Source organism: Trichechus manatus, unplaced genomic scaffold, assembly GCF_000243295.1.
Source record: "Trichechus manatus latirostris isolate Lorelei unplaced genomic scaffold, TriManLat1.0 scaffold00033, whole genome shotgun sequence".
Lineage (NCBI taxonomy): Eukaryota > Metazoa > Chordata > Mammalia > Sirenia > Trichechidae > Trichechus > Trichechus manatus.
In genome coordinates, this window is record NW_004443969.1 from 16,309,441 (window position 1) to 16,322,791 (window position 13,351).

Consider the following 13,351-nt stretch of genomic DNA (forward strand, 5'->3'; position numbering starts at 1 on the left):
TACCCCTTGGGTTTGACATATTTATATTGTTTCTTCTTTCTGAAGTCTGGAGAACTTTTATACACATCCACCTTCTTGGGCCAGCCCATTGTAACATTCTCTAGTTTCCCACAGTCCCAACTTCTGACAGCCCTAGAAGTTGTGCTTGCCTTGGAGGAAAAGTCAGACTGCAAAGTTCAACAGGGTAAAATTGTAAGGAAAAATGGAAAATAGAAGGGGCAATCTCAGTAGGCAACTAGGTAACTGGAAGGAGAAATAGGAGAGTCTTCAGACAAATATGGTTTAATTCATAAGTTATTCCTAGCACCAGTCAGACATAATGACACGATTGCTGTTGCTAGTTGTTATGTGTCATGAAGTCAGCTCCGACTCATAGAGACCCAATGTGTAACAGAAGCAAACACTGCCCAATCCTGTGCCATCTTCACAATCAAGACTATGTTCGAGCCCATTGTTGCAGGCACTGTGTCAATCCATCGCATTGAGGGTCTTCCTCTTTTTGGCTGACCTTCCACCTTACTAAGCATGATGTCCTTCTTCAGGGACTAATCCCTCCTGATAACATGTCCAAAGTATGTGAGACGAAGTCTCACCATCCTCGCTAAGGAGCATTTTGGCTGTACTTCTTCCAACATATATTTGTTCGTTCTTCTGGAAATCCGTGGTGTATTCAGTATTCTTAACCAATACTATCATTCAAAAGTATCAATTCTTCTTCGGTCTTCCTTATACATTGTCCGGCTTTCACGCGCATATGAGGTGATTGGGTCACATGCACTTTAATCCTCAAAGTGATATCTTTGCTTTTTAACACTTTAGAGTGGTCTTTTGCAGGAGATATGCACAATGCAATATGTTGTTTGATTTCTTGACTGCAGCTTCCGTGGATGTTGGTTTGTGGATCCAAGTAAACTGAAATCCTTGACAACTTCAATCTTTTCTACATTTATAATGTTGCTTGTTGGTCCAGCTGTGAGGATTTTTGTTTTCTTTATGGTGAGGTGTAATTCATACTGAAGGCTGTGGTCTATGGTCTTCATCGGTAAGTGCATCAAGTGTTCCTCCCTTTCAGTAAGCAACATTGTGTCATCTGCATATTGAAGGTGGTTGATGAGTCTTCCTCCAATCCTGTTGTCCCATTCTTTTCCATCTAGTCCAGTTTCTCAGATTATTTGCTCAGCATACAGGTTGAATAAGTTTGGTGCAAAGATACAATCCTGATGCACACTGTTCCTGATTTGAAACCATGCATTATCCCCTTGTTCTGTTTGAACAGCTTCCTCTTGGTCTATGTACAAGTTCCTTATGGAAACAATTAAATGTTCTGGAATTCCCATTCTTCACAATGTTATCTATAATTTGTTATGATCCATACTGTCGAATTCCTTTGCATAGTCAATAAAACACAGGTAAACATCTTTCTGGTATTCTCTGCTTCCAGCCAAGATTCATCTGACGTCAGCAACGATATCCCTCATTCCAGGTCCTCTTCTGAATCCAGCTTGAATTTCTGGCAGTTCCCTGTCAAGGTACTGCTGCAATTTCTTTGGAATGCTCTTCAGCAAAATTTTAATTGCGTGCGATATTAATGATATTGTTCGATAATTTCCACATTCTCTTGTATCACCTTTCTTTGGAAAGGGCACAAATATGGATATCTTTCAGTCGGTTAGCCAGGTAGCTGTCTTCCAAATTTCTTGGCATAGACGAGTGAGCCCCAGTGTTGCATCCCTTTGTTAAATCATCTCAATCGGTATTCCATCAATTCCTGGAGCCTTGTTTCTTGCTAATGCCTTCAGTGCAGCTTGGACATCTTCCTTCAATACCATGGGTGTTTGATCATATGTTACCTCCTGAAATGACTGAACATCAAACAATTCTTTTTAGTATAGTGGTTCTGTGTATTCCTTCCATCTTCTTTTGATGTTTCCTGCATCATTCAACATTTTGCCCATAGAATCCTTCAGTATGGCAACTCAGGCTTGAATTTTTTCTTGAGTTCTTTCAGCTTGAGAAATGCCAAGCATCTTCTTCCCTTTTGGTTTTCTAACTCTAGGTCTTTGCACATGTCATTATAATATTTTACCTTGCCTTCTCGTGCTGCCCTTTGAAATCTTCTGTTTAGCTCTTTTACTTAATCATTTTTCCATTAGCTTTAGCTACTCAACATTCAAGAGTAAATTTCATAGTCTCTTCTTACATCCAATTTGGTCTTTTATTTCTTTCCTGTCTTCTTAATGACCTTTTGTTTCTTCATGTATGATGTCCTTGATGTCATTCCACAACTCATTTGGTCTTTGGTCATTATTGTTCAATGCATCAAATTTATTCTTAAGATGGTCTCTTAATTCAGGTGGGATATACTCAAGGTTGTACTTTGGCTCTCGTGGACTGGTTTTCATTTTCTTCAGCTTCAACTTGAACTTGCATCTGAGCATCTGATGGTCTGTTCCACAGTTGGCCCCTGGGTTTGTTGTGATTGATGATATTGAGCTTCTCCATCCTATCTTTCCACAGATAGAATCGATTTGACTCCTGTGTGTTCCATCTGGTGGTGTCCAGGTGTATAGTTGCCATTTATGTTGTTGAGAAAAGGTATTTGCAGTCAATAAGTCTTTGGTCTTAGAAACTTCTATCATGTGATCTCCAGTGTCATTTCTATCACCAATACCATAATTTCCAACTACTGATCCTTCTTCTTTATTTACAACTTTTGCTTTCCAATTACTGGTAATTATCAATGTATGTTGATGGCCTGTTTGATAATTTCAAACTGCAGAAGTTGCTAACAATAGTTCAATTTCTTCACCTTTGGCATTATTCATTGTTGCATAAATTTGAATGACAGTTGTAATAACTGGTCTTCCTTGTAGGCATATGGATTTTATCCTATGACTGACAGCATTGTTTTTCAGGATAGATCTTGAAATGTTTTTTTTTTATGATGAATGTGATGTCATTCCTCTTCAAGTTGTCATTCCTGGCATAGTAGACCATATGATTGTTAAATTCAAAATGGCAAATACTAGTCCATTTCAGCTCACTAATGCCTAGATTATCGATTCTTCTGTGTTCTAGTTCATTTTTGATAACTTTCAATTTTCCTAGATTCATACTGTATACATCCTATGCTGCGATTATTAATGGATGTTTGCAGCTGTTTCTTCTCATTTTGAATAGTGCCACATGAGGAAATGAAGGTCTCAAAAGCTTGACACCATCCACATCATTAAGTTTGACTCTTCCTCAGTCACATTTTGAGTGCCTTCCAACCTGAAGAGCTCATCTTCCAGCATTATATCAGACAATGTTCTGCTGCTATTCATGAGGTTTTCATTGGTCAATCTTTTTCAGAAGTAGACTACCAGGTCCTTCTAAGAACACTACAGTTATGATAAATTTGCCACAAAATTTTAGACCTGATGCATTAACTAGAATTTCACAGATAACTAAAGTAAAAAATACCCTCTGATTAATTTGTTATAAATAAGAGTAAACTGATCAGTTTCCTCTTGATTTGCACAAATACATTACTTCAAGAATCCATTGTGACCTTTAGAACTTGTCAGTATGTTATAGACTTGTGCAACTCATTTTCCTTAAACTACAAAGCAACATTCCCATAGTGACTGTGTATTTTATAAACCATGTAGACCAATACTGCAATCAAGCTAAAGATCTAGAGGTGAAGGTATTTGTATATTCAATTACCAATTCTAGAATCATCAAATTGCTTGATGTAGTATTACTTTATCCGGTATCATCCCTCTCTGGTTACATTCTATTATTATCAGATGCCCTCCCTATGTAGAAAAGGAGGATGTGCCTCCTTGTATAAGATTTATTACATTACACTCTCCCTGTGTATCCACAGCAATATTGTGTGGATCAATAGAAACAACAAAGAATGAGCCTTCTACTTCTTTAGTCCATCAATATTTTAAATCATAACTCTCAGTAGTGGGAAAAAGTGGAACATATAGCCTGACCTAATTTTTCTCAAAGACTGTCCCCAAAAAATAAACAGAGCTTCACAGACCAAGTCAGTAACTCAAAGAAGTAAACTAAGAAGTAGAACAGCACTTCTTTTTCTGTGGTTTTGTATAAAAATATATATTGCTGTTGGCTTTTTAAGAAATAATTAAACACTACCTCAGGGAAATCATTGGAAATTATACCATGAGGTTATGTGTAAACAGAGCCAGCAGCAGCTTGCTGAGTCAATCCAATGCTGCACTCACTCTGGCTTCAGAAAAGGGAATCCCATCCCATGCCTATTTTACTAATTGCTAATGAAGGGGGAGGGGACTCGTTAATTTACCAATACATCATAATTTAAAAATGCATGAAATGGAACTAGATATTGGGGAAGTTAATAGAAGCCAGATGGAATAGCATGTATAATATGTTTCTATTCCCAAGCTAATTCAGCCAACAAAAAAATTAGCATTATCTTACTGTTACTAGCGCATCCCAACTCTATTTCATTAGTAAATCAACAGTACTGAGTGTTTACTGCAGGCCAAACACTGTGTAGAAACTATAGGCTTTATTTGTAGATAAAAGGTAAAATAAAAGCTATTCTGAAACATGAAATTCAAACACTAAATTGTAGAGAGCTCTTTTCAGTAGTTTTAATTGGAAAAAAAAGTTAATTCCTTCCTTCCTTCCTTCTACAAATGAGGTAATTTCAGATGGTATTTCTATAAAGAAAATAAAACTGGGAAATGAGATAGTGAGGAGGAGGTATGCATAAATAAATAAAACTTGGAAATAAGATAGTGATGCAGGGAGTATACACCATGAAAGAGAATGGTCCAGGAAGGTCATTCTGAATGTTGATATTTTATCTGAGACCTGAATGATAAGAAAAATGTTATGGATTGATCGTGTCCCCAAAAAAGATATGATGAAGTCCTAACCACTGTACCTGTGAAAGTGACATTGTTAGGAAATATGGTCTTTTTTGAAGATGTTATCTGTTAATATGAGGTCATACCAGAATACAATGGGGTTTAATTCCTTCCCGAGTCATGTCTTATAAAAAGGGAGACAGAGAAACAGAGGCGGAAGTCAGACACCATGTGAAGATGTATCTAAAAGCCAAGGAACACTGAGAAACACCTGGGGTGGCTACCAAAAGCTGGAAGAGACAAGAAAGGATCTTCCCCTAGAGCAGACAGAGAAAACATGGTTTTACCAGTGCCCTGAATCCGGACTTTTAGCCTCCAGAACTATGAGACAATACATTTCTGTTCTTTAAAGCCACCCATTTTGTGGTATTTTGTTATGGCAGCCTGATCTAGGGAACTAAGACAAGGAGCCATTCATTTGAATATCATAAGGAAAAGTAATGTGGGTAGATGGAACAGCAAGTGGAAAGCAGGGCTTCCAAGGGGTCCAGCTCAAACCAATGCTGAGATTTTGCATTTCTGACAAGTTCCCTGCTGAGAATTTGCATTTCAATCCCAGATATACTGAATCAGAATCTATAGTTTAACAAGGTCCCCAGGTGATTCTTGTATATAACTTTCTGGGAACTTGTTAGAAATGCAAATTCTCAGCAAGGGTTCAAACCAGAAGGAACCTATTTGAAGCCCCGGTGGAAAGACCTCATGGCAAGAACAATGTGGTTGAACAAGGACAAGGAAACCAGTGTGGCTGGTGTGTTACAATGAAAAGAGAGTGAAGTGGAATTAAGAATTGACAGGTAAATGATACCAGACCCTTATCATTCCTATGAGGAATTTAGATTTTATTCTTAGGGTAAGTGAAAGTCATTTGGAGGTTTTAAGCAAGAGAATGACATGATCTAGTTTATATTTTAGCACATCACTTTAACTAGTATGCAGAGCATGAGGCAAGAGCAGAAGCACACAGAAACCAGTTAGGTATCTATTGCAGTATTCTCAAAGAGAGAAGGAAAACTCAATTAATCCATTTCTTTAGAACAGTTTCTCGCTAATTAGAAACTTACTGTAATGGAAGGAGTTTTGTAACAATCGGTGTCAATTGAAAGAACTGCTCTGGATTTCTAAGTATGGATCAGTGTATTAAAATGAAGGAAAATCTATGTTTGAGGCCCATATTGCTCTACTACATTTCTAATTAAAAGGAACTGTAAAAAGGAAACAAGAAAATTCTGGAAGGACATAAAAAATCATAACTTACCATTTTTCACCTTGCAAGACTTGTTGTCCGGTTGCAATATGTAGCCCTCCACACAACTGCAAGTGTAGGATCCATGTGTATTTATGCAGGTCTGGCTGCATGTACCATAAATCGCACATTCATCGTGATCTAAAACAAAAATTGGAATCATTTCTAAGTAATTTTATTCTTGGGCATTTTCTTTTCTCCTTTAAGGAAATATTTTTGTCAAACTTTGAAAATAATGCACTGTTTTAAAAAGTAAGAGCCAGCTCCAATAAGCTTTTGCAAAACCACACTAACTAAAAATCAAATTCATTGTGTACTTAATATCAAACAGTTTATTGCATTTGTGGGGGACAGACCAGAAGTCCTTGGATATTTTTGCAAAGGTACAAAATGCACCCCAAATAATATTTGTCGAATAATTCCATTGTTTATGACATTGACTTTTTCACTATTTTCATCTGGAATCAGTCCAGTAACATGGTTTTCAGTTAACAGGTTAAATAAGAGTTCTGCAAACAATGCAAACCACCCTTAATAAATTGAAAAGAGAAAATTATTATCCACTTCTTGAAAAGCAAAAATTTCATCTTAATTAAATTTTATTTTAATAAAATTAATAAAATTTATTTTAATATCTGCAGTCCTTCTCTCCTTTCCCTCCCTGTATTTCCTTCTTCCAGCATCTCGTTAACATCTCTGTAAACAGGTATTCAATGATTCTTAACTGACTATGTAGATGAAAAGACACCTGGTGGCACGTGGCTAAGAGCTCGGCTTCTAACCAAAAGGTTGGTGAGTCGAACCCACCAGCTGCTCCACAAGAAAAAGATAGTCATCTGTTTTTGTATAAAGATCCCAGCGTTGGAAGCCCCATGCAGGCAGTTCTACCCTGTTTTATAGGGTCTCCATGAGTCAGAATCAACTGGATGGCAACCAGTAACAGGTCAGTAATTATTACTTAGCAAAATATATCAGTCTATCTTGTGTACCAAGCACTATGCTAATCCCTGTAGAAACCAGAGTAGAAACAACGTGGCTAATAAACCCCTAAGTGAGGCAAGTCTAGTGAAATATAATTACAATAACATGTGTATCCTTATAACAAAAGCATATTCTAGTTATAACAGGAGGATAGAGAAGTAAGTGAACCTGCTTGGGATTGGAGGGAAAATATTAAGTGAAGAGTATATACTGAGCTGAGTTTAAAAGATGATTTAACTAAATAAATAAAAATTAAAAAAGTGATAAGATGGACAGGGACATTCCAATTAAACAAAATAGCATGTGAAAAGACACTGGGATGAAATAGTGTGTGTGGGGCGGGGAGCGGTACTTTTCAAAGAATCAGAAGTGAAGTGGAGCAAGGGTATACACAGCGTAGTGGGAGAAGATGAGATTGGGAAAGTAGTTTTGGGGCTAGATAATGAAGTTATTTGTAACCTACACTAAAGGCTTATACATTAAGCATAAGCAATAGGAGAACATTAAAAGCTTTTAATTAAGTGAGCCATCAATCTGCTTTGTATTTTAGAACTAAACAAATCCGTATAAAAATAGTTTGCTGAACATACAGAAGCAGTCGTAGAAAATTAATTATGTGTTAATTTCAGGCAAAAAAATTATAGTTTGAACTAAGTCAGTGGCAGTGGAACTGGAAAAGAGGGAATAGACTCAAATGTTTAAGAATTGGAATAGACAGTATCTAAAGACTGACTGGAAGTGACGGAAGTAAATAGTGGTCCAATTTTGAAACAGACAATAGATGATAGATTTCAGTTGAGATACGAGAGGAAGAGAAAGTAAGTTTGACATTGGTGTGTTAATTTTGAGGTGTCTATAGGGCAAACTTGAGAAAATGTTTAGTAGGCAGTTAAAAACATGGGACTGGTAATAAATGATGACATATGTCCTGCAATATTTGGGAGTCAGTTGCATATAGATAATAGATTGAACACATGCGTACATGCAGACACACATAGCAGAGCATTAGATCCCACAGAGAAAGGAAGGGGAAGTCAAAAAAGCTTGACTAAAGCAAAAGACTGTGGGAGACCAATGTGGAAAGGGCAGGCAAAAAAGAGAAGTCCGTGAGCCTCCTGTGAAGAAGACATCATGAGGAGTTTGAGAAGACAGAGTTAAGAAAGAACTTTTCAAGAATATCAGAGTGTTTAGAAGAGTTATATGCAATGAAGAAATCTAGTAAGATAAAGATAGCAATTGCCACATGAATTTGGTAGTAGGACACTAGTGTAGTGACTTTGGCATAGTAATAGGGGTAGAGGGGACTTTTCCATAAATGGAAACTGGATCTTGTTAACTAGAAAGAGTTTTTGTTTTACTGAGTCTCTAAATGGGATAAAATATATCAGTTTAGACCCTTCAAAAGAGTTTAGCTCCCAGTGCTTGTGAATGCTGAACCTGAAGAGAAGTTGAGACTCTGGGGAACAATCTGGGAAAGAGAAGGTGAGAAAAGAAATGTAAGCACAAAGAGGAGAGAGAAGCTGACAAGATGGCTAGAGGCTGTGTTGTTAAGTGGGTTAAATTTACCTGTTAAAAACTCCTCAGTTGAGGGGTGGCTTAAGAGTTTCAGCAACAGAGATGTCTAATAGTATGTTTGAAATTGTGTGTTGTTATATAAAAACTGCTTTCCCTCTCAAACCTTCAATAAATCCTATTACATGTAGAAACCACCTTATATAAGTGGATAGTATTGCTTTGCAATGGTAGAAACTCCAGAAGGGGCTGAAAGTCACCTCTGAATTAATGAGTATGGAATGGAGAACTGGTTGTGCAGTGGTTAAGAATTTGGTTGCTAATCAAAAGGTCAGCAGTTCAAATCCACCAGCCGCTCGTCGGAAGCCCTATAAGGCAGTTCTACTCTGTCCCATAGGGTGGTTATGAGTCGGAATCGACTCAAGGGAAATGGGTTTGGTTTGGTTTGGAATGGAGAAAGTCATCTGATTTCAAAAGGACTCATCAATGAGGAAGGTGGGAGTTTGGAGCCAAGATGATCAAGAACGTAGAACCTCTGGGAAACTGCAGACATCCCGAGAAGGCTTTAAAAGTCCTCATTGTTACTACTGCTGTTGTTGTGGGCCATCGAATAGATTCTGACTCAAGCAACCCTGTAGGACAGGATAGAACTGCCCCATACAGTTTCCTAGGCTGTAAATCTCCACAGAAGCAGACCGTCACATCTTTCTCCCATGGAGCAGCTGGTGGGTTTGAACCACCAAACTTTTGGGTTAGTAGCTGAGCACTTAACCATTGTGCCACCAGGGGTCCTTCTTAAAAGTCCTTAGGGGATAAAATTGAGGATTTTAACCAGCCTTAAAAGAGCCCTGGTGGTGCAATTGTTAAGTGCTTAGCTGCTAACCAAAAGGTCAGTGGTTCGACCACTAGTGGTTCCATGGGAGAGAGACAATCTGCTTCCATAGAGATTACAACCTAGGAAACCCTAGGGGATGGTTCTACTCTGTTCTATAGCATTTTTATGAGTCAGAATCAACTAGATGGCACACAATAACAACAAAGAAACTTTCAATAGATCTTAAGGAGGAAGAAGACATTTAAAGCTGCATTACTTAAATTATAGGACTACAAACCAGGTAGCAGTGAATTGAGAAATAAACTGGAAATGACGAAATTAACAAAGTAAGTGTAGTCAATTTGTTAAAGATCTTAGGATAATAAAGAAAGAGGGGTTGGGGGAGAATAGCTACAGAAAGAGACAGGGTCCAGAGAGGAATTTGGTTTCATTCCTTGTTTTTTGTTTGTTTTCTTTTAATATAGAAGAAGTGACTAGAGAGAGAATAAATGAGGAGGCAGTGTTTAAAGATACAAAAGGACAAGATGGTAATTGATGGACAAAATTAAGACAAAAGGTTGGTTGGGTGGGATTTTCAATACAAAGGGAATAAAAAATGAATCAAGTGGCAAAACTCTTCTGGAATGATAGTTAACGAAGCATAAACTTGTTGCCTTCAAGCTGATTCTGATTCATAGCGACCCTGTAGGCAGTAGAACTGCCCCATAGGGTTTCTAAGGAGCAACTGGTAGATTCAAACTGCTGACCTTTTGGTTAACAGCTGAGCTCTTAACCACTGTGCCACCAGGGTTCCTAATGAAGCATGGGTGAGTACAAATGTAAATACTGAAAAGAAAGAGGGTAAATTGAAGAAATTAATACCAATGGCATTTAGAAAATCTGTTTTAGAAAAATAAAACCATTGACTGAAACTGAAAGGGATAGGTTTAAAAAAAAACGAACAAAAACAAAATGGCATTTGAGAGAAAAAAGAATGATTCAGAATAAATTTTGAAGGGATAGTCAAGGGAGCTGTGGCATATACTTTCTGTCCTGTGCCTCAGACCTGTCAGTGCGATCCTACAACTGTAGGGATATTTATCTGTCCCTGAGTGCTCTTCCTCATACCCCCGTTCTTAGAAGCTGTGCCAGCACCAGGCAGGACAAAGTTACAGGAGAGATGTCACCACCCCCAGCATACAACCAATTACTCCTTGGAAACTGGTGTATAAATGCCCAGCTCCCTGGCCCCCATCAGAGAGTTCTGCCACATGCTTAAACTTTTATCAACCATTATGGTTTACTGGTTGTGTTTTCTTTCTTGGGAGCCCTGGTGGCCCAGTGGTTAACAGCTTGGAAACCCTATGGGGCAGTTCTACTCTGTCCTACAGAGTCACTAAGAGTCGGAATCAATGGCAACGCAATGCGTTTGGTTTCTGGTTCGGTTTCTTTCTTGTATCCTCCCACCCCTACCACCAAGGTGGGGCGGGAAAACAATCACCAAACAAAACACTTTCACAGGAATTCTTGTCTCAAGGTCTACTTCCGGGAGACCCCAGGTTCAAAAAGGACTTTAGTAAGGAATAGCAAAAAGATTGCTAAGTAGCATAAGGGACCATTTAAATTGGGAAACTATGCATTTGTATATTAATTTGCACTATTTTGAGATTTCTTCAGCTTCATGTAATAGCTTGGGTTCGTAGCTGGTTTGTTTGAAGTAAGTACTTTTGGAGATTAAGAAAATAGAGTTTGGAGCTTAGTCTACAGTGATAATGAAATAAATTAAATCTTGAATTTGGTAAAGTCCAGCCTCTGGTGGCGGTAATGATTCTTATCTACTTTCACAGATTTTTCAACTTAAATAATACTGTTTCTATTTCAGTTCTTCTGATATGAGAGCAATATGATTAATGATTTCTTTTGTTCTTTCTCATTAGCTAGCATGCACCACTGTCACACTGATATAAATCCACAAAATTGGCCACAAACGAACAGGCATATCATTGCTTGTAGTGCTGCCTTTTTTTCTTCCTTTAAGGACAGAGAATTTCCTGGAAATATGATTTCAAAAAAGGAGCCCTGGTGTCACAAGGGTTAAGCATTTGGCTGTAAACCATTCAAACTCACTAGCCACTTCCTTGGGGGAAAGATGTGGCAGTCTACCTCCATAAAGATTACAGCCTTGGAAACCCTACAGGTCACTACAGCACCCCTATGAGTTGGAACTGACTAGATGGGAACAAGTTATGACTTCAAGGACTGAATAATGCTCAGAGCTGCCAATCAAGGGGGATAGAGAAAGAAAAAAAAGAGATCCTCTTCCATTAGTGACCTTCCAAAATGGTTGTTGTGCAACCCTTACTGGTGTTCAACAGAAGAAATTGATTATGGTTGTTTTTGTGCATTGAACTAAGACATAGAGGAATCCAAGTGCTCAATTCAGTTTTACTTGTGGAAAGAAGCTGCAAACTCTAATTCCTGTAGAAGTCAGGTACACCAAGTAAGTGAGAAAGATGCAGTATAGTTATATAAGCCTACTCTGTGTAAAGAGTGAGGGCTGTTTTGAACTGGAAATTGCATGCATGTCCAAAGGGGGCAGGCAACATTCGTATCTGGCTGACTTTTGTGATAATGAAATGTCTAATATTGCCATACCTTCTGATTTTTTTCAGAAAGTCTGAACTGTTGTGTGCAAACTTCTGATTTTTTTTCTTGTGCCAAGAACCAGGAATAATCTTCTGATTTTCAAATGTTGGTTTAAAAATTATATGAGTCAAATAAATATATGAGATTGGTTCTCCTATAGTCAGACTATGCAGACTCTGGGTCTGCTAAAAGGAGCCCCGGTGATGCAGTGTTTAAAGGGCTAGACTGCTAACCAAAGGGTCAGTGGTTCAAAACTACCAGCGTTTCCAAGGGAAAAAGATGTGGCAGTCTGCTTTTGTAGAGACTTACAGCCTTGGAAACTCTGTGGGGTCGCTGTGAATGAAAATTGACTCAACAGCAGTGGGTTGCGTCTGATGAACATTTAATAATAAAAGTGTTTATAATGCTTGTATTATGCAGAAAACAATCAATAAACTAAAAATTCAAGTCTCAAATGACCCTGAAAAGGCTATGAACCTCTTTAGAATAAGTGGACACTAGAGACCTGACTTTTAGTCTCAGATCTATGAATGAGAAGACATATGGACTTAACCAAGTCAATTTATTACAGTCTCACTTTTCTCGCCTTTGACACTAAGATTTTGTATAATATCAATTCTGAAGATTCTTAAAAGTTTAATATACTGATTTAAGGTAAAAGTGATGACATTAAAGGTTTGAAGTAATCAGCAAAGCATCAGTTTCTTTGGAAAGTATTCTATTTGTTAGTGACTCTGGCAATGCAGTTATTCCCTGATTTGAGAGATTTTGTATTTTATTTATTTTTTTGTATTAATTCTAAATTCTGTGTAAAATAATGTATATTACTTATATAGAACATTTATTAGATTGTATATATTAACATGATAATATACATATTACCTATTACCTATTGTCTTAGTGTCTATTCCTACTCCTCGTGACCCTATAGAACCAAGTAGAACTATCCCATAGGGTTTCCAAGGAGCAGCTGGTGGATTCGAACTGTCAACCTTTTGGTTAGCAGCCTGAGCTCTTAACTACTACACCGCCAGGATTCCAATATATACATATAGTATGTGTGTGTGTGTGTGTGTATGTATGTATATGTATGTATATACATACATATACATGTATATATGTACACACACACACACACACACACACACATATATATATAGCCCTGGTGGCACAGTGGTTAAGCACTCAGCTGCTAACCAAAATGTGGGCAGTTCAAATCCACCAGTCGCTCCTTGGAAA

General features: G+C 37.8%; 1 protein-coding gene across 1 annotated transcript in view; it reads right to left on the reverse strand.

The window, feature by feature from the left end:
- Positions 1-13,351, reverse strand: part of LRP1B (LDL receptor related protein 1B) — a 1,771,065-nt gene that overhangs the window by 1,178,449 nt on the left and 579,265 nt on the right. The window contains exon 5 of the mRNA XM_004375116.1: positions 6,172-6,300. Coding sequence (XP_004375173.1) covers positions 6,172-6,300 — 129 coding nt within the window. The remainder of the gene's footprint in view (positions 1-6,171; positions 6,301-13,351) is intronic.